The sequence below is a fragment of the Balaenoptera acutorostrata genome, chromosome 1 (assembly GCF_949987535.1).
Source record: "Balaenoptera acutorostrata chromosome 1, mBalAcu1.1, whole genome shotgun sequence".
NCBI lineage: Eukaryota > Metazoa > Chordata > Mammalia > Artiodactyla > Balaenopteridae > Balaenoptera > Balaenoptera acutorostrata.
Genome location: NC_080064.1, coordinates 133,059,478 through 133,082,402, shown reverse-complemented (window position 1 = coordinate 133,082,402; position 22,925 = coordinate 133,059,478). Strand labels below are relative to the sequence as shown.

Here is a 22,925-nt window from a genome sequence, read left to right as displayed (position 1 = left end):
ATTCTGGGTGTAAAACTTGGTTTTTATCCCTTATAAACTTAAAAATCACAAATGCTTCTGTTTGCTCAAAAAGACTTATTTTACAAGTTTTATAACAGAAGGTATTTGTTTGGGTTTTCAATATCTGATTTGTCAAAAAAATGGAATGCAAAGTTGGTAGTCTAGGGTGTATGACCTTACAAATGCAAGTGATGAACTGCTGTAAACAAATATTCTAAAGATTAATTTTGGAAGTAGTAGACTAAGTGGGGTATAGTGCACTGGAGTATAATACATGTTCTAATAGGATTTTTTTTTTTTAATGTCTTCATGTCGTATAAATGAACACTTGTGGGTTGGGATAAAATTTATAGTGACGGTGTTGATACATCACTAGAAAAGCTCTTAATAACCACTTTGGTAGCCCAGACACTAAAACTGGAATGACTCAGAGAAAATAAGTATGGCCCTTACACAAGGAAGACATGCAAAGTCATAAAGCAATCTGTACATTTTAAAAGAAACTAGACAATGAAACCAAATGAAACTTGACTGGCCCTTGGTAAAGAAAGAAGGAAAGGAAAAGGAAGGAAAGAGTATGCATGTGGACCTGTGGAGAAATCTGATCATGGAGTGTGTATTAGATATTAGGGAATTACTGACTTTCTCAGGTGTGATACTAGTATTATGGTCATGTAGGTGAATGTTCTTATTCTTAGAAAACACATGCGTAAGTACTTAGGGGTTAAGGGGGCATGATATCTTTTAACTTTCAAACGGCTCACCCAAAAAATGTGTTTAATACATGTGTATGTATGTATAAAAAGAAAACTACAAATGCTAACTGTTGAACCTGGGTAACGGTGCATGGGAATTCACCTTTTCTATGGATTTGAAATTTCTCAAGTTAAAAAGTTGGGGAAAAGCATGAGGTTTTTAAGTAACTTTGTTCTATGAAATAGAGAGTTAAAACATATTTCTAAATAGACATGTTGCTTATTATACTGTGATCTTAAATTTGTTCAACCAGGTTAACAAATATAAGTTTATATCTACTTCATATTCATGCCGACAAGTTTATATATTCACACTGGTGACACGTCAAAAACTGGCAAATCAGTAAGTGGCAAAATAAGCACAGTAACTGGAGATACAGAGTTGAAAATGGTTGCTGCTGGGGAGCAAGAAACCCTTGATGGGGGGAAGGCTGGGGAGTGGGGGACGTGTAGTGGCAGAGAATAGAGAAGAGCTGTCTTTCTGTGTAAACCTTACCTTATAAAACAATTTCATTCCTCAAATTATATAACTCTATTTTTAAAAATCCAATTAAAAGAACTGCTTTACTTTGTGTTCTTGCTCTTACAGATCCCTTCGTTTCTTCTTATTTCTTACTGTTTTAATGCTTTACTTAATATTAGAAGAAATAAAGTTGACTACCAAGGAACATTGAAAGCCTATTACAAATATATATATATACATACACACACACACACACACACACACACACACACACACACACGCATATGTATAGCTTTGCTTCTCACCAGGCACAAATCTATTATTGGCAAGAATTTTCATTTTTTTTCCCCCTCATGTAAGTATAATCTCAGAGAGGAAAAATAAACCCCAAATTGTAAAATGTTATGCTATGTTTATATATGGAAAAAATTAACGATTAGTAGTCTTAAAGATGGCACCTAATAAGAGAAAAGCACATAAACATAGTCTATTAAATATTCAAAATTCTCATTTCAGTGTTTGAAATGGTGAAATTCTGACTGTATAGGGAACAAAATGTTTCTGTCAAAGTTCAATCAGTTTGTAGTTGGCTGAAATGTGATCAGTTATTTCACAGGATGCTGCTGTATTTAATGTTAAAAGTGGCAAAAACAAATCTGTGTCCAGAGTAACAAGTTTGTAAAAGTTCTCCTTCAAAGAACAGAAGAGCCAGTAATTAATAAAGACACGTGTTCAGATTTATTTGGAAATTCACAGTTTCTAATGGCACTAGAGCTCCGTAGTTACATATTGAAAGTCTTCTTTCCACAGCCGTGGATGCTGCACACAGACGGGGTAACTTCCTGCTCCACCTCTGCTCTCATCTGGACCTCTTTTCAATGGGTTTCTATACAATCAGGCCCTCTTGCTCTGAATGGCTAATTGTACAGACTGGAAAAAATTTTAAATCATCTAAAACATACTGTTAACCTAAAGCAGCAACTTAAACAAAAGAGGCTTTAAATAAGTCACATTACAACCAATACCCCCAGAAAGGTATTAGACAAGTTTAAAAACAGTTATTACTAAAAGTGCTCAATAACTTAAATCTTACAACACAAAACGGTCAATTCTCTCCCTTTCAAAAAGAAACTTTCCACTTTCACTCATTACTGTACAAACACATACTTAGAAATCATTTGATTCAAATACAGTCACTGCCAATTATTTTTAAAGAAAAAAGACAAACACATTGACGTCACACATGTATATCTCTGCACATTTGTAGCCAATACAAAGCAAACATCAAGGAATAATAATCCCTTTAGACTTGACCAATTAGACAAGGCTTGACAAACTCACGAGCTGGTTCTGTGCATACATACATAGGCAGTGATTATGAGACCTGGACTCATTTGACAAACCTTTGAATTTTCCATTTGTAAGAGAAAACAGTGATCTGAAAGTTGGGAGGACTAGTGCTTATTGTGAATGTTTAAAATGTAATGTAGCTAAGGAAAACCCTTAAAAGTGGCTAAATGAGTTTAAAGGGTGAGTTTATAAAACAATTATTTGCAAATACTAATCATTTGCAAGAAAAGATCCTGTCGGGTTTTTTTTTCTTCCCCTTCTCATTGAATTGGTAACCAAAGAAAACTAGTGTGAGTAAGTTAAATGAAAATAACATCAAAAGCATCACCACTTACCTAAAAGAACAGACGTAAAAATTCCATCAAGTGTCTGTTTCAAGTGAGTTTGCTAAACAGAGGTCTAGTTGGCCAAGTCTTTAGGATCTTTACACTGTCTTTACTGATCTTTACTGAACTCCAGGCGCAGATCACATTAAAGCCTTGTAGTGTTTGCAGCTTCAAAAAACTAACAAAGTTATAAAAGAAATCAAATGACAGGAAAAGTTCTCCCTCCTCTTCCAGTGGCATTATAAATAGACAAAAGGCACATAAATATGGGAAGGTGCAAGAAATAGGAACAAAGCTAAAGGAAGAGGTTTAGGCTTTCATTCCTATCCCACCCAAGGAACTGGGCTTCCGAATTACTTTTGTCCCAGTAATTAATCTGTGAAAAAAATCTTTATAAAATGTCTACATTGTCCTTGTAGGAAGTGATCAGCCTCGTAAAACTGCAGCTCATTAACCAAGATTGACACAATCCCACCTACTTTTTAAAAAGGCAGAAATAATAATTTCTGAATACTTTTCCCATTAATATCTTCTCCCTTCCCCAAACCCTTCAAATACCACAGACCGTTCTTCAAAGAACAACAAAAGTCTCCAGTATGAAAAGTTGATTAATTTTAAATATGTCCCGAGACTGCTGTAACACCAAGTGTTCCCACGGTGATCTCTTTGTTTCCTTTGATTATGTCATGCAGGCTTGGCAATGATCCTGACTTAGTCTGTATGAGAGTTTTTATCAATTTTCCTTGGTCTTGGACTTTAGACCGCCTTCGTTTCAAAGCCCTCTTCTCAGTTTTTGTCTTTTGGGACTGTCCATTGCACAGACTTGTGCAAGCTGAAATGCCACAAAAATAAGACTCTTCTGACTGTGATGAAGTTTCTGAGCTTCCTTCAGACGGAGGACCCTTATAAGAAGAGTGATAAACTTCTCCCATATTAGAAAAATCTCTCTGGTTCGTAAAAGGCTTTCTTCCTTTTATGTCGCCATTGGCTATAGGGTGCAATGGATGTGCTGGCTTTATGGTCTCAATTTTTTCAGTTTTGTACTTGCAGCGTTTCTTCTATAACACAAGGAAAAGAAAGGGTAGGAATTAGACCTCCAATAGTTACCTAACCAAATTCAGAGAGCTGAGCTACTGGAGTAAAGTGCCATCTCCTGGCAGAAAGTAAAAGAGTATTATAAATAGCAAAACATACTGTTATGTTCTGTACAGATACCATAATTACCTTTTCATTTTGTAAATACTACTCAATCAAACTCTTTACTTATCTGCCACCTCTGAATATAGATTAGGGGGCGATAACTAAAATCTGAATGCCTATTATGTGCCAGGCATCATTCTAGTTGCTTTCATGTGTATCTTACTTGCTAACCCTGAAAGGTGAGTATCAATATTCTGTCCCTGGTTACCAAATGAGAAAACCAAGGTTCACAGATGAACCTTGAGAAATGAGAAAAACAAGATTCCCTGCCCAAGTTACAAGGTAGTATGTGGTGAAGTTAGGATTGAATCCTAGGCTATTTCAATCCTAACTTCGCCACATACTACCTTTTGGGCCAAGTTACAAGGTAGTAAGTTCTAATGGCCAAGTTCTTTCACCTAGAGACAATTACCTCTAATCAAAATGAGTACAACTTACTTTAAGAGGCAAAATGGAAAAAGCACACACTTTGTAACCAAAAAAGCCTAAGTACAGTCTGATTTTTGGCACCTATTTAATGAGTCATTTAAAGAAGATACAAACTCTGAGTTTCAGTTTTCTCACTTAAAAACTGGGGAGAGTATCGTCTTCAGGGTGATGTGAGGATTACAGGAATAGCGCACACACTGAGTCATTCTTTATTATCACTGCATGTCAGGCAAGCAGCCAGGGGTCAGCAAGTTTTTTCTGTAGAAGCCAGGTAGTAAATATTTTAGGCTTTTCAGGTCACATTCTCTCTTGCATATTCTTTTTTATTTTACAACCCTTTAAAAATGGCTTCAGGCCCGTATAAAACAGGCCACAGGCCATATATAGCCTATGGGTCATAGTTTGCTGACCCCTGTAAACATTTACATCATTATCATCATGATTGAAAATAAACAGTAAGTTTAAGGACCACTTAAAGGTTATATTAAAACTTTCAACCTATTTCTTCATCTACACCCACATAACACACCAATATACTTAAAAGGAAACAAAACATTACCTTTTTTTCTGGAGAGAACTTGAGGGGTTCTACAATGTACAGATCATTTGGGTCTACTGTAAGTAAGAAAAAAAGCAGACGTAAAATGTAGATTATACTATGATTAAATACTATAAATATATTATCCCTTTATGATTATTTTCTTAACAGAACCAATGAATTTATATTTATATCATATATTTATGCACTTGAAATTAGTAAGCCAAAAGCAATAAGTTAGGAGAGGGCACCATTCTTATTTTGGGCTTGATTGATCATCATCAAATAACTTAAGTTTTTAACTTACTGTGTGTTGGCTATCAGCTATCAGCCAACACAGTAAGGATCCTTGTTTGGGCCAGCTCTACCCTCTTACGTGGTGAGAAAAATCACATTCCAGGTAAGCTAATACCAAACCTACAGATCATGTGAATATTTTTCCAGAAGACTAAACTCTATACTGTGTTGCAAATATGGGTTAACTATGTGCAACAAGCAGTTGTGACTGTGTATGAAAGCCAGTTAAAAGAACATACAAGAAGTTTTTTCTAATTGTTTATTACTATGATTTACTGTGATCAAAACTATGATTTATTGTGATCAAAACTATGAACTCCAAAATCTTAAAATAGCTTGAATATGCAATATCAGCGATCAAGCAATAATGAATAAACACTCTGGCATGGTGAGTAAATTAGAAATACTAGTCTTAGGTTGCTGAGATTTCATTACTTTAGCACATTCACGACAGCTCTATGCCACCCCCACCCTGACAAGATAAACACGTATATAAAAGAGGCGCTCTGAGACTTCAGTCCTATTCAATCCACTAAAAGTAAATGATTTATAGGCTGATGCAGGCAGAAGTTTATAAGTAGCAAACTCACTATAAAAGTTCATGTACCGGAAATTTACTAACAACATGATTCAACGAATTATAATTTTTTCATTGTCTTAGAAATTTGTTGAGAAAGTCACCAAATACATAAAAGTATCCAAGATTCCTTTAAATAGTCATTTCTATCAGATTACTAATCTCATTCAAATTGCTTTTTTAAAAAACATGATGTCTACTTCTAGGAATGGTTGTTAATGGTTTTCAGATCAACCTCAAGCAATTAAGTATGAATTTTAAAAAAAATCACTAACAGCACTGAAGGGCTGTCAAGACTAAGTAAGTAATCCCAGGCCACAATTGAAGGAAAAGTAGGAACCCAGACAGTCAAGTGGAACACAAAAGTCATTTTTGTCCTGAGAGCTTGCTGCCACTGCCCAGCATCATGAGAGAGAATCATACTACATATTACTAGCCTGGGAAAGGTCAAAATTCAAAGTACAATTTTAACTGAATGCATATTGCTTTCACACGTCATGAAGTTGAAAAATTAAGTCTGTCGTGAAGTTGAAAAATTAAGTCAAACCATCATAAGTTGGGGACCACCTGTACATTATAGTCCCCTTTCAACAAAAAATTACAAGGCATTTAAAACGGGGCAAACACAGTTTGAAAAGACTAAACGTGCATTAGAACCAGAGTTAGATATGGAAGGAATGCTGAAATTATTAGACCAGGAATTTTTAAAAACCATGATTAATATACTAAGGACTTAAGTGGAAAAAAGTAGACAACATGCAAGAACAGGTGGAAAATGTAAGCAGAAAAATTCTAAAAAGGAATTAAAAAGAAATGCTAAGAGGGAAGAGAAATGGGAACATATTGTATATGTATAACTGATTCACTTTGTTATAAAGCAGAAGCTAACACACTATTGTAAGGCAATTATACTTCAATAAAGATGTTTAAAAAAATAAAAAAATAAAAAAAATTAAAAAAAAAAGAAATGCTAGAGATCAAACACAGTAACAGAAATGAAGAATGCCTCTGATGGGTTCATTAGTAGACTGAACACAGCTGAGCAAAGAATAACTGAGGCTGAGGATATGACAATAGAAATTTTCAAAACTAAAAAGTAAAGAGAAAAACGAATTTAAAAAAAATGAACAGAATACCGAAAAACTGCGGGACAACTACAAAAGGTGTAACATACGAGTAACGAGAATACAGAAAGACAAGAGTGGGAGAATGGAACAGAAGCAATATTGTAAGTAATAATGACAGAATTTCCCCAAATTAATGTCTGACAGCAACCACAGATCCAGGAAACTCAGAATACCAAGAAGGACAAGTGCCAAAATTACTACACCCAGGCATTTCATATACAAACTTCAAAAAATCAAAGATACAAGCTAAAATTGAGGAATTGTTGCCAATAGACCTGCTTTTGCAAGAAATGTTAAAAGTAGTTCTTCAGAAAGGAAAATAATACAGGTCAGAAACTCCGATCTGCATAAAAAAAGGAAGAGTATCAGAGAACGAGTAAGTGAAGGTAAGATAAAAACTTTTCTTATTCTTAATCCATAACGTAACAACTTGTTCAAAACAATAATAGCAACAACGTATTTGAGTATGCTTATGTAACTATACATGCTTATATAGAAGTAAAAAGAATGACAGAAATGATATAAGGGATTGAAGGGAGGAATTAGGAATATTTTGTTATTATAAAATATTCATATTACCTGTAAAAGTAGTATAGTGTGATTTGAAAGGGGACTTGTGGGACTTCCCTGGTGGCGCAGTGGTTAAGAATCCTCCTGCCAATGCAGGGGACACGGGTTTGATCCCTGGTCCGGGAAGATCCCACAGGCCGCGGAGCAACTAACCCCGTGAGCCACAACTACTGAGCCCGCATGCTGCAACTACTGAAGCCCGCGTGCCTAGAGCCCGTGCTCTGCAACGAGAAGCCACCGCAATGAGAAGCCCACACGGCACAACGAAGAGCAGCCCCTGCTTGCTGCAACTAGACAAAGCCTATGCGCAGCCACAAAAGATCCCACATGCCACAACTAAGACCCAATGCAGCCAGAAGTAAATAAATATTAAAAAAAAAAGACTCCATGTAAAATAGGTTGTCTCAAGAGTGAAATAGATACCTGCATGAAATAAGATATCTGCAACATTTAACCAACCAATAATTAGAATCCAAATCTTAAAAATAACTATAAACCAGTACGAAAGAGAGAAACAACTCAGTAAAAGAACAGGCAAAAACCTTTAATGCCCAGGAACGTCAAATGAATAAAAGGCATAAGTAAACATGCTCAACCCCACTAGTAATCAGGTAATGCAAATTACAATTGCAATGAGGTTAAACACTTTAAAATTTGACAATTCTAAGTGCGTGCTGGTAAAAACATAGAATAATGGGAATTCTCATGGTACTGGTGGAAGGATAAACTGATATGACCGCTTTGGAAAAGTTTGCCATTATCTTATAACTTGTAGGTAAGCATACCCTACAACCCAGCAATTTTACATCTAGGTAATATTCCTAGAGAAACTCATGCAACTATGTGCCGGTATACAAACAAAGGGAATGTTTACAGCAGCATCATCTGTAATAGCCCCAAACTGTAAACAACACAGTAGAATGGATAACTACATTGTGATTTAGTCAGTTACTGAAATACTATACAATATTGAAAATGAAGTATAATCATGTATATGAACCTTACAAATAGAAAGCTGAAAGAAAGAAGACAAAAAAGAATATATATGGTATGATTCCATTTATCAAAAGCTCAAAACCAGGCAAAAATCAAATTATACTGTTGAGGAATCCAAACACTAATGGTAAAACTATTAAGAAAATGAAGAATATGACTATTTCAAAAGTCAAGACAGCTACCTCTACAGGAGCAATACCAAAAGTGCTGGCCTTGTTCTATTTCTTGATCTGGGTGTTAGTTACACAGGTGTTCACTTTATAATTACTTTGCATGTTGTGCATTTCAGTTTTGTGCACTTTTTTGTATTTCACTTATTTTATAATAAAAATGTCTTACAAAAATCAAAACAATTTTGGTCCACCTGGCTGGTCAACAAAAGTGAGAGACGCAAATCAAAGTATAAACTACAAAACACTGATGAAAGAAATTAAAGAAGGTACAAAAAAATGTAAAGACATCTCACGTTCATGACTGGAAGACTTCATATTGTCAAGATGTCCATACTACCAAAACGATCTATAGATTAAGCATAATCCCTATCAAAATCCTAATAGCATTCTTTTGCTGAAATGCATCCTAAAATTCATATCAAATCCCAAGTGATCTTAAATATGCAAAACAATTTTTAAAAAATAAAAATAGAGGACTCACACTGCCTGATTTCAAAACACGTCACAAAGCTACAGTAATCAAAACAGTGTGGTACTGGTATAAAGAGGCATACAGACCAATGGAATAAAAAAAAAGCCCAGAAATAAATCCTCTCACAAATGGTCAAATAATCTTCAACAAGGGTGGCAAGACCACTCAATGGGGAATGAACAGTCTCTTCAACAAATAGTGCTGGGAAAACTGGATATCCACATGCAAAAGAATGAAGTTGAACCCTTATCTTACATCATATACAAAAATTAACTGACAATGGATTAAGAACCTAAACATAAAACCTAAAACTATAAAATTCCTAGAAGAAAACACAGAAGGAAAACTTCATGACATTGGCCTTGGCAGTGATTTCTTGGATGTGACATTTAAAGTACAAGCAACAAAAGCAAAAATAGACAAATGGGACTACATCAAACTTAAAAAATTTTTGTCCATCAAAGGACACAATCAACAGAGTGAAAACTCAACCTACAAAATGGGAGAATATAGCTGCAAATCATATATCTGATAAGGGATTGATATCCAGAATATATAGAACTCTTACAATTAAACAATAAAAAATAACCTGATTTAAAAATGAGCAAAGGACTTGAATAGACATTTCTTCAAAGATGATTTACAGATGGCCAACAAGCACATGAAAAGATGCTCAACATCACTAATCATCAGAGAAACACAAATCAAAAGCAAAATGAGATATCACCTCACATCCATTAGGATGGCTACTATCAAAATAGAAAACAGGTACTGGTGAGGATGTGGAGAAATCTGGAACCACTGTGCACTGTTGGTGGAACTGTAAAATGGTGCAACCACTATGACAAACACTGTAAAGTTTCTTCAAAAAAAGAACTACCATATGATCCAGCAATCCCATTTGAGTACATAGTTGACCCTTGAAAAACATGGATTTGAACTGCATGAGTCAACTTAAACATGGATTTTTTTCAACAGTAAATACTACAGTACTACACAACATGTGGTTGGCTGAATCTGCGGATCCAGAACCTCAGATACGGAGGAACCACAGATATGGAGGGCCAACTATAAATTATACATGGATTTTCAACTGCACAGAGACTCAGTGCCCCTAACTCCAGCACTGTTCAAGGGTCAACTATATATCCAGAAGAACTGAAAGCAAGGTCTTAAAGATATATTTGCACACTCATGTTCACAGCAGCGTTATTTCACAATAGCCAAGAGGCAGAAGCAACCCAAATGCCCATCAACAGATGAATAAACAAAACATGATTATATCTGTACAACAGGATATTCAGTCTTAAAAAAGAAGAAAATCCTGTCACATGCTACTACATGGATGAAACTTGAGGACACTAAGCTAAGTGAAATAAGCCAGTCAGAGAAAGACAACTCATGTAAGAGGAATCTTATATTATTTATCTAAAATATTCAAATTCACAGAAACAGAAAACACAACGAAGGTTACCAGGGGCTGGGAGGAGAGGAAAAAAGGGATTGGTTTAATGGATATAGAGTTTCAGATTTACAAAATGGAAAAGTTCTGGAGATCTGTTTCACATGACTGTGAATATACTTAACATTACTGAACTATACACTTAAAAAGTAAATTTTTAAGAGCAAATTAAATTTCAAGATGGTAAATTTTACATGTCTTTTACTACAGTAAGGAAACAAAATAAGACATGGACCCTTCTCACTGAGCTTAGAATTAAAAATAAGGCAAGTACAGGATGGCTAAAATCAAAGTAGGCTATAATAAATGCCTTAAGAAGAGATTTAATTCAAACAGGAGAATAAATAAATGAATTAACAAACAGCGGAGTCAGAATTAAAGCCAGCTTCCTGCCTACTGTACTCAACTGTTTTAACTGTAAAGATGAACCAAGATGACACAGTTGTTTAAAACAGAAGTAATTCTATTATCAGGTACAAAAGGCTATTCTATCTGGCTTTGAAGAGTTACATAGAGAAAAGAAATAGTAAAATAGGATTTCAACTAACTTAAAATGAGACTAGAAATGCTGAGAAGGAAAAACATCTCAACATATTTCCTAATCACACAAACGCAGCTCAAATAAGTAATGTACATACACCCACCACAACGGCTAAAAGACCAACAATACTAAATGTTAATAGGGATATGGAACAAATGGAACTCTCAAAAAGAGCTGACGGGAGGGCAAATTCATACAACACTCTGCAAAACTGTGTGGCAGTATTTACTAAGGTGGAATATACACAATCTTATGATAGAGCAATCCCATTTCTAGGTATATACCCAACAGATGTGTGTTCATGTGTTCGCCAAAAGATATGTAATAGCCTCAAACTGAAATAATCCAACGTAAATGAATAATGTATAGTATGTTTGTATAATGGAATACTATACAGGAATAAGAGTAAACAAACTACAACTATACTCACTGACATGGTGAATCTCACAATATCAAAATATGTAGTGGCTGTACTGAGGGGATGGGCAGTGTAGAGCACAGGAAGTTTCTGGGGTGCTGGATAATGTTCTGCTTCTTAATCTGGGTGTTGGTCACACAGGTATGTTCAGTTTGTGAAAATCCACCAAGCTTCACATACGATAAGTACACTTTCCTGTACAAGTTATACTTCATTTAAAAAACTCAGTTATAAAAAGATACATCAGCCAAAAGAAGAAAGAAAGAGAAAGAAAAAGGCAGGAACTCGGATGAAATTTACTAGTCGTAAGTAAACACACATGTAACGGATTAAGTCTGTAAAGTTTTGTGATAACAGTAAACCAGAGAATCTCAGGAATGATTGCTTAAATGATTGAATCAATTGAAACATGCTGCTCAGTTACTAAATCCTAAAGAAAGAGAATCCAATGATTATTAAGAAAGCACTAGTTGAAATATATCATTAATTTGGCTATTTTAATATTGCTATGAAGATAAGCACTAATTACAGTACTAATTATAAAAAGTACTGATACAGGAAAACAACCACTCAGCACACACCCATTCATTTAAATTTAAGTATTCATTAAGTGTTAGACAATGGAATACTATTATAGACCCTGGGCTATGAAAAGGAGAAAGACCTGATTTATTTTTCAGAAAGTGCCTCACAGACCTAAACTAGAGACAAAAGGGGTCCTACCTGTACAGGAAGAGAAGGCAGATAAGCACAGGATACTATGGGAGCACATTCAGGTTTTCCATATCTGCTGAACTTTCTCAAACACCCCTTTCTAAAAAGAAATACTTCTAAACAGGAGCATGTGCAAATAAGGCCACCAATGGCTAATTTCACTAAGCCCCCCGCCCCACCCTCTGGGCTTTTAGGAACAAAGATAGATTTAAAGTATGGAAATGGTAAAGTGGCTTTGACACTGCACAAACAAAGCCTACTTATACCCACTGTTCTGTTGCAGATGGTCTCGAACACAACATTGACATTATGCTTCTGCTAGAAGGAAGCTAGATTCATGTTTCTATACACGTATTACATATCCACAAAAATCTACCTTCTTTCCCAGTTAATTGTAGAGACTTGGATCTGATGAGTGGGAATGACGTTCTCCTTTTCAAACTCATATCATCATAGGAAGAGAAACACCTAACATTAAGAAAAAACAACATTGGGCACAATGAGTAAAATACATGTAATTTACTCTGTAGTTGGGGCTAGACAGACGTTAGAGAACTGTTCATGCCACATAGGACTAATCTCTAAAGTAACACTCCAGTTATTGATAACACATGTAAAAAAAATTTAAGGATCATTCTCTAAAAGGTGTTGTATTAGAATACCTATTCTCCTCCTCCCCCTTTAAATTCCACATTGAAGCATCTTTCACAACCATTTCAAGGGTTTTTATGCACTTACTATCAGTGTTTTCTCTATTAGAGTCTATAGAACCTTCCAGGCATAGGACCATCTCACTAGTTCCAATGATGTTTTTAACATTTTGGTTTCAAGATAATCATACGGGGAAAGAAATTATCTCAGTATCCTTTATTTGCTCAAATTTCTCAAAGGTATAAGAGGAACTGGACTTCCTTGGCAGTCCAGTGGTTAAGACAGCGTGCTTCCAATGCAAGGGGCATGGGTTCAATCCCTGGTCGGGGAAGTAAGATCCCACATGCTGCACAGTGTGGCCAAAAAATAAAAAATAAAAATAAGAGGAAAACTGAAATATAAATGCTGCCTTACCTTTTAGGGCTTGGATACTGATTACTTTTAGGAAGTTTTGAAATATAATCTCCATCAAATTGAGAAGTGTTTCGACAACGCTGCATACAAAGCATCAGTCCCAAGACAACACAGAGAACCAAAGATATGACAAGATAGTTTTGTCGATCTGAAACCTGAGATGAGAAGAGGGCTTAATAATAATAATAATTTGAAAACTATATTAGAAAAAAATACAATGGGATCTAAAGTTCAAAGGACAAATCATTTTAAACATTTTTTTTCAGAGTGCTTCAAAACTGTAAATGCAGGGCATGCTCTTTGAAAATGTACTACGAAGGCGATGTTTTACTTTTTCTTCTCCCCCGTTCCATTCTTTAAAAATTTTCAAACCTATGGAAAAGTTTTAAAAATAGTATAATACAATGAATATAACATAATATGCCTTTCACCAATCATTAACATGTTCTCCAATCATTAACATTTTGCCACATATGTTCCATTTTTTCATTTGTACTATCTTCTCCTTGGTGAGAAAAAAAAAAACCATGCTCTTACCTATCTTTCCCACCTTACAAAACTGAACCACCAATGGCCCAGTGATTTAAGCCTGGGGATCACCCTTAATTCCTCACGTCCCACATCCAATCTTTCAGCAAGGCTTGTCTTTCTACCTCTAAAATATATCCTGAATTCAGCAACTTCACAATGTTCTCCACTTCTAAAATGCTAGTCCAAGCCAACATCACCTCACCCAGGCTACTGCAATTGCCTCCTTAATTGATTTCCTCCCCACTTCCACTCTTGCTGGTCTCTAAGAGGCAATTCTCTATAGAGCAAAAAACAGGGAGTTTCTCAAAGTGTTTTCAATGAGATGATCCATGTTACTTCTTTACTGAATACTTTCCAGTGGCTTGCAGTGATTAGAATAAAATTCAAACTCTATATTGCCTACAAAGGCCTACATGACCAGGTCTCTGCCAATTTCCTAAACTCATTTCTTACCCTTCTCTCATTCACTCTGCTCCAGCCACACCAGCTTTCTCTCTGACCCCAGACACATTACACTGTTTCTAGTCACAGGCCCTTTGCCCTACTTCTGCTACTAACAGATTTGTTCTGACCCCAGGCTCTGTGTGGACGCTAACTCCTCTTGAGCACTCAGTTCTAATGCCACCTCCTCAGGCAAGCCTTCCAACATCACCGTAGCTAAAGCAGCAACACTTAAAGCACCACCAGTCCACACACACAAGTTTCACTCTCTACCCCACTGTCCTTCATATATATTTACTGTACGTATTCCCTCTCTCCCCCAGGTGAGAGGGCCCTGTGAGGCTAGGGACTCTTCACTGCTGTATGCCTCAACCTAGAACTGGACAGCTCATGCTTCACACTCACTGGTAGCTCAATAAATACTGCTTAAATCAATGAAAAAATTGTTTCATTAAGCAATTAATAAGCCTATTTGAACTGAAAATGAAGTATATATTGCAACTACCAGTGGTTTACAAAAGGCCTAACAGAATTGCTTTATAACTGTAATTTAGGTTAAGACCTAAACTATGAAAGCTGTGTTTTCCAAAAGAGTATGATAATTAATATATTTCCAAAACTTTAAAATGCCACATTCTGGTGTTCTGAAAAAGTTCTTTATAAATGACAGTCTTCTTCGATTAAAGTTCTTAGATATGAAGCCTGCCTTTATGACACTGTTTCCTACAATACCATCAATAACAATTACCTCATGTTTTAATTCTGCTACTGTTGTTGATAAATTTGAAACAAGCTGTGTCATGTTGGTCAGTTGTGCTTGTAGCAACTGGATGGCTTCAGTTTGCCGCTGATCCTATAATAAAGGAGGAAATAAATATTATTTTCCTTTGTGTTTCATGTGTACTTTAACTACATTATAAATTCAAATAAAAAATCTGGAAAAACTGTTAAATTCCTCAGGGCGGGGGGGGGGAACATATTAATAGGAAGCTCTTAATGAATGAATACTGTAAACTTGGACCAGAAATTTTAAAAAAAGACATAAAACACTTCAAGAATCTAAGACTATTCAACCTTCCTCCCCTGCCCCGAGCCAAAAAAACCCAAAAACCAAAAAACCTTTTGCCATTCACTGCTACCATGTAGAATATTGTCTAACAGATGCTAATAAACTGCTTTTCAAGTTAATATGGGCTCCATATGTATAAACCAGTATATAACCAGCTATACGCAAAATAGTCACTTTGTCAAGCGTGCTTTTTTTTTTTTTAAACCAAAGCAGTCAATACAAAGACATGTTGAAAAATTTTTGAAGAATGTTTCTGGATATCAAGCAGGCTCATACCAAGAAGGTTTTAAAAGTTCTATTTCACAGCATATTAGGATGGAACTTAGGATGTCACAGTCAAAAAACTACAACAGATCCTCTAGTCAACCAGTGAAAAGAAATTCATCAAAAACACCCATCTTTCCAGCTCTGAATTTTAGAAACTTTTATAATCAACAGACATGTCTTTATTTAAAATATCACTTGCATGCATATTTTAGAGACTTATGCAATATACTCATGGTCATGAACCTACGTTAGGTAGACTATACTGAAAATTTCAACTAACTAGTGAATTTAGGAAGAAGGAAAAGAGGGCAGAAAGAAGTCAGGGAAATCTAACACTCTAGGACCCTCTACGAAATAGCTACATAACCATTTATTATTCTAAACCTAAGTTTTTGAAATTTAGATTTAAATAATCTTTAAGTCTCCACTGTGTATGTGGGGGTGAGTAGGCGGATGTATAAAACTGTAACAAGAAGTTTCACTTACTTCCCTCACTGTGATCCACTGTGGTACTTTCTATCCTACTTCATCTTTTTAAAATGCTGAATGTGATTCATTAAACTGTTTCTTTTGACTCACTTTTGACAAACACTGAGAAATTCTAGACAGTTTTAAAGGACAAGTTATTACAGTTATTAAATTGGTTAACACTTCTAATCAAGATTTACTTCCAATAGTGTTAATGATACACAAGATTATTTAAAAGTACTTAAACAAGTCTTTCATAAAGCATAGATATTAAATATAAAGGGAAAATATAGAGGGAAAATGTTAATGAAGAACTAAATAAATACTGTGTTCATGGGTCAGAGGACTTAATACTATTAACATGTCAATTCTCCAAACTGATCTATAAGTTCAACACAAACCCAATCAAGATCCAAACAGGTTTTGTTTGTTTGTTTGTTTTTGGTAGCAACTGACAAGCTGATTCTAAAATCTGTATTAGTCAAATCCAGATTAGCCAAAACAATTTTGGACAAGTGCAAAGTTGGAGGATTCACTCTACCTGATTTCAAGAGTTCCTATAAAGCTACAGTAATCACAACAGTGCAGTATAAGCAAAAAGGCAGACATAGATGAACAAAGCAGAAGAGAATTCCAGAAACAAATCCACATGTATATGGTGAACTGATTTTCATCAAAAGTGCAAGGGAAATCCAGTGGAGAAAAGATAGTCCTTTCCACAAATGATGCTGGAAGAAAGGAATATTCATGTTTCTCAATCCCCTCCCTCACAAAAAAAGAACTTTGATCCATAGTCTGTAACATGTAAAAATTAAAATGGATCATAAACCAAATGTAAAACTAAAACTATGCAAATTCTAAAAGAAAACAGGAAAACAATCTTTGTGACTTTGGGTTAGGCAAAGAGAAAACAGGTAAATTGGGCTTCAATGAATTAAATTCGGCTCTTCAAAAGATATGTTTAAGAGAATGACAAAACAAGTAATGGATTGGGAGAAAATATTTGCAAAGCCTGCCTCTGATAAAGGACTCATACTAAGAATATGTAAACAACTTTCAAACCTCAATTTTAGAAAAAAAAAAAAAAAAAAGAGGGGTGGGGAAAACCTTTGTGTGGAACCACAATTATAACGTGTCACAAACTGGGAGTAAGATGCAACTAAACTCTGCAACCTGAGGCCTCCTCACCTCACCTCACCTCACCTTCCCTTAGTCCCAAATAACCTTTTAAAAAAGTTAAATATAAAATTTCTTCATGATGGTAACACACTATAAAAACTTATTAATGAACGTCACATTTAATGCTGCAATACTGAAATCAATCCCTTAAAATCAACAAGACAGGGGAATGGCCACTATCAGTCCTATTGCATCACTGTACAGCTCTAGGCAAGAGATAAGAGTTAAAAAGAAGAAATAAAAAGGTATAAGGATTAAAAAGAAATAGAGCTGTTTATTTGCAACCAATAAAACTGTCTACACAGAAAACCACAAATGATTTTAGAGTTTAACAAGGTTGCCAAAAAGTCCACTGCACTTCTACACACATACAGATACATACAGATCTTGAAATGTAATACAAATAATGCTCAAGAAAATTTTCTCTTGAGGAGATACGGATGCTAACAGCTAGAAAACATCATATTACAGCTTAATCATCAGCTATCAGGGAAAAAGTGAACCAACACTACTTATCCTTCTTACCAGAGAGATCTTACAAAATTCAATGGAAATTTATATAAAAAGTAAATAAGATATGAAGATGACCGACCTGCTCCTCTGCTATTCTTGAAGTATTCTGAAGTTTTACTATTGTCTTATTGAAAGCCTTTTGCATTTCTTCCATTTGTTTTCGGTACCTATGGAGTAAGAATTGATTTAAATTGGTTTTAATTTCTTATTTATTAACTTATTACTGGAAACACACTTCTGATTTCAATATGTAAGATAAATCCATATTTCTGAAAATGACTCTTACTGAACCCTGTGCAACACAGGAAAACTTACAAAGGTAAAATAAAGAGGTCCCTTGAGGTATTTGCTACCTCAAAATCAATTCTATGTTCCTCACTGCTATAAAAGATTTACTAGTCGCATATATAGTCAATAATTTATGACAAAGGACCCATGAATATACAATGGGGAAAGGACAGTCACTTCAATAAATGGTGCTGGGAAAACTGAACAGCCACATGCAACAAAATGAAACTGGACCCCTATCTTATACCATACACAAAAATTAACTCAAAATGTATTAAAGACTTGAACGTAAAACCTGAAACAACAGAACTCCTAAAAGAAAACACAGGCGGTAAGCTCCTTGACATGAGTCTTGGAAATGTTTTTTGGATTTAACACCAAAAGCAAAGGCAATAAATGCAAAAAAACCAAGTGGGACTACATCAAACTGAAAAACTTCTTACAAAGCAAAAGAAACCATCAACTTAATGAAAAGGTTACCTAGAGGCCTGCGCTCTAGAACACACGCACCACAACTACTGAAGCCCTCGCGCTTGCAACTACTGAGGCCGCACACCTAGAGCCCGTGCTCTGCAACAAGAGAAGCCACTGCAACGAGAAGCCCGCGCACCGCAATGAAGAGTAGCCCCGCTTGCCACAACTAGAGCAAGCCCGCGTGCAGCAACAAAGACCCAATGCAGCCAAAAATAAATAAAACATTAAAAAAAGAACATTGGCAGAGAATCTCAATAGATATTTTTCCAAAGAAAACAGATAGATGGCTAACAGGTGAAAGATGAAAAGATGCTCAACATCATTAATCATCAGGGACATGCAAATCAAAATCACAATGAGTTATCACCTCACATCTGTTAAAATTGCTATTATCAAAAAGAGAAAAAATAACATGTTGGCGAGGATACAGAGAAAAGGGAACCCTTGTACACTGTTGGTGGGAATGTAAATTGGTGCAGCCACTATGAAAAACAGTATGGAGGTTTCTCAAAAAATCAAAAATAGAACTGCCATATGATTTAGCAATTCCACTTTTGAGTATTTATCTGAAGGAAAAAAACCACTAACTTGAAAAGATATCTGCACCCCCATGTTCAGTGCAGCATTATATACAATAGTCATGACCTGGAAGCAAACTAAGTATCCATCAATAGAAGAATGGATAAAGAAAATGTGGTATGTGTATACCAAGGAACATTATTCAGCCATAAAAAAGAAGGAAGTCTTGCCATTCGCAACAACATGGATGGACCTTGAGGGCATTACTCTAACTGAAATAAGTTAGACAGAGAAGGACAAATATCATATGATCTCACTTACATGTGCAATCTAAATAAAAGGAAAAAAAATCTTGAACTCATAGATACAGAGAACAGATTGGTGATTGCCAAGGCGGGGGGTGGGGGTGGGCAAAACTGATGAAGCGGGTCAAAAGGTAAAACTTTAAATGAATAAGTAACAGGAATATAATGTACAGCATGTTGACTATAGTTGATAATATTGGATTGTATATTTGAAAGTTGCTAACAGAGTAGATCTTCAAATTTCTTACCACAAGGAAAAAAGAAAAGTTGTATGTGGTGATAATATTAACCAGACTTATTGTGGTAATCATTTAGCAATATATACAAATATCAAATCATTATGTTATATGCCTGAAACTAATACAATGTTCTATGTCAATTACATCTCAATTAAAGATTTATTAGTGATTTCTGTGGTTCCTTTAGTGGGGCAAATAGGGTGGGGGTGGGGAGAGGCAAGAACAGGTATGATGTAGGCATGCACACACACCCACAGAAAATTTGCCAATAAATTATATGTATGAATTAAGAAGAAACCCCTTTCAGGATATAATGACGACCTTAGTGACATTTCATTAGCAGCATTTTAATTTAAGAAGATTACGAAAAGGTAGCCGTTTCAGAAATTCTGGGCATTGAGTGCCTAGGTGGTTACAAAATGTTGGAAAAGCCCTAAGGACGCTGGATACTTAAGGAATAAAAAAAAAAGTAAATAGGAGATTAAAAAGTGGAGAACTGTGCCTGAGACCTTCATCACTGCATAAGCAAACTGGCATGACCTCTGGCATTTTTCTAATCTTCACTTATTTAAACTCTTAAATAATATCTGGTCAAGTTCCACATAGAGCTTTAAAGTCTACAGACTAATTTTTCCCATGAGTGCTCTGGGAATCAAACAGCAAAAGTGGCTAAAGTTAAGCAACAGAAGAAAGGAGAAACTGATTATAGATAATTCAAACTTGTTATCAGCCTAATAATAGTCACTTAGTAATACTTCTAGAAAAGGAAATCAATTCTTACGATCACTGATCAACAGCCAAATAACTTTCTTTCTCTCTCCAGTTAAAATGGTGCTTATTACTATTATACCATGAGATAATTAAATCCTCTCCTTCTCTAGTCACAGATTATACTTTACTACTTAACTCACTGTGCAAAGTGGATTGTGCTAATTCATAATAAAGCTTACCTTTGGCTAAGTTCCTCCAGATAGCGACCACTGAGAGACATGTTAACTTCTAAGGCTTTAATGCGGTTATTAAGTCTCATAAATACTGATTCCTTTTGGTTTGATCCATGTACAAGATTTCCATTAGCATATCCTAGATCTGAAGAATTTTGCAATTCAGCATAAAAATCTGTAGCTGTCCTCTGTAACCCTCTTAAAAGGGCATCTTCTGGAGACTGTTCTTCCTCTTTTGCTTCAGGTAATGAAGAAGAATCCACAACAGGAGTCAAAATTTGCTTTGGTGTGTCAGCTATGTTCATTTTGGCTTCCCCATCTTCACTGTCTGGCACAGTAGCTGTGTTTACAGGTGACACTATTGTTTCGGATAGCTTTGTGATCATTTGCATGGAGTCTTCTTTTACAATATTATCCATTACTTCATCAAGTTTTTTTGTTTCATAGGTCACAGTTGGTTTCTCTATAGAACTAAAACTCTCAGACCTTTTTTCTGTTTCATTATCAACCTCAACAGAACTCTCTTGGGGAATCACTTGTGATGGCGTACGCCCTGCCTCATATTTAATAGGCTCAGATACTTCTATTTTAGATAATGAATTGATTTCTGGAGTAACATCTAAGAGAAGAGACTGAGAAAGAGTTTGAGGATGGCTTGGTTCAAGTTCAATTGCATCTAAAGTGTGATTAATCAAACCTCCCTGGTGCACACTACTTAAGTCACCTAGAACAATAGTTTCAGCTTTCTTTTCCTTACTCTTACTGTCTGGTTCTCCACCTGGAGGTTGCAATACTGAAACATCTACTGATTCTTCAGGAAGTACTAATGGTGATTGAGCTGACACAAGATACTCCTTTTCTTTACTCATAGCAGTTCTGCTGCGTTGCCGATAATGAGCAACTCTAACTGAACACCATTTATATATGTATTCCGAAAAACTAGAAATACAACAAATTGTGGTCAGTTCACTGCAAAATATTTGTGTCTCTGACTCAAACCAAGGTGACGTTTCATCCTCTTGTTCACCACTACCCAGAAGGGTCACTGTAGAAGGACTTGCCTCCTCTTCCTCTTCTTGAACTAGCTGTACAATGGGACCCTCTTTTGTAGTATCTGGTGATGATGGCTCTGTGTCATGTACAAGTCCTTCAGTAGTTACAAACCTAGAAATACATATCCATAATTATGTTTAAGGAAAATAAATGTATCATACATAAGATAAAAGGAAGGCTGGAAATACAGAAAACACTCAATTTACTTTGGATGAATTATTTCCCTTCAAATCACTTTCATTATAAAAACAGTATTATTCAGAAATGGTAACAGAAAGATAATTTATCAAGTGACCAGCCAGATAATTCAAATCACCATATTTACCAAATCAAATTTTTCTTTAAACTCTGTTTAAGAGTTGTTTGTATGTGAATATTTCCATTTACTGAACGTTTCATGTAACTTTCCTCCCATAAATATTCACCAATATCACAAGCCTCATCACCCCTTATATCAGAAATTGAGCTACCCAGAGCTAGTCCCAGAGCTAGAACCAGAAGGCAGGACTCTTATTATGAATGCACTTTGTGCTTGAATATCCTACTTTCAAAAGGCAACTACTGTTGACCCTTCAACCGTATGTGGGGAGTTAGAATTGCTGGCCTCCATGCGGTATAACTTATAGTCAGCCCTCCATATCCACAGTTCCTCTATATCCATGGTTCCTCATCCACAGATTCAACCAACCAAGATCATCTGTACTGTAGTATTTACTAATGAAAAAATGCCATGTATAAGTGGATCCGTGCAGTTCAAACCCATGTTATTCAAGGGTCAACTGCAGATTTCTCAGTTGAAATTTCTCTATGGATTATTATTTGAGGAATTTATGTTTATAAATTTATAAACATAAATTTATAAATTTATATTTATAATATATTTATAAATTTATAAATTTATATATTATTATTGAGGAAATCATCTATGGATGATTTGAGGAATTTCAACATGGCATTACACACACACACACACACACACACAAACGATTATCTGCCAAGGAAGAAGAAACATATCCCCACTCCCCCCAAATAATCTCAGTATCACCTTGGCTAATTTTCAATTGTTGAAAGCTAAATACTTAACCATTTTAATGAAAATCCTGACTAATAATAAACTAGTAGTGCCACTAACTCAGTCCTATCTTTGGGCTCTGGAGTATGT

At 35.4% G+C, this 22,925-nt stretch overlaps 1 protein-coding gene and 1 non-coding gene across 4 annotated transcripts in view; one reads left to right on the top strand and one right to left on the bottom strand.

The window, feature by feature from the left end:
- The first annotated feature begins 391 nt into the window (after positions 1 to 391).
- Positions 392 to 494, top strand: LOC114237600 (U6 spliceosomal RNA). The gene has a single exon (XR_003623130.1). It is a non-coding gene; the product is annotated as a U6 spliceosomal RNA (small nuclear RNA).
- Positions 495 to 1,933: 1,439 nt separating this feature from the next.
- SUCO (SUN domain containing ossification factor) overlaps positions 1,934 to 22,925 on the bottom strand; it is a 73,880-nt gene continuing 52,888 nt past the window's right edge. For all 3 annotated transcript variants that reach the window (XM_007165332.3, XM_007165331.3, XM_007165333.3), the window contains 7 exons: positions 20,717 to 21,874; positions 18,021 to 18,108; positions 15,194 to 15,298; positions 13,474 to 13,628; positions 12,785 to 12,876; positions 5,083 to 5,138; positions 1,934 to 3,952 (listed from right to left, as the gene is read on the bottom strand). In XM_007165332.3, the coding sequence (XP_007165394.2) occupies positions 3,509 to 3,952; positions 5,083 to 5,138; positions 12,785 to 12,876; positions 13,474 to 13,628; positions 15,194 to 15,298; positions 18,021 to 18,108; positions 20,717 to 21,874 (2,098 nt within the window). In that variant the 3' untranslated portion in view covers positions 1,934 to 3,508. The remainder of the gene's footprint in view (positions 3,953 to 5,082; positions 5,139 to 12,784; positions 12,877 to 13,473; positions 13,629 to 15,193; positions 15,299 to 18,020; positions 18,109 to 20,716; positions 21,875 to 22,925) is intronic.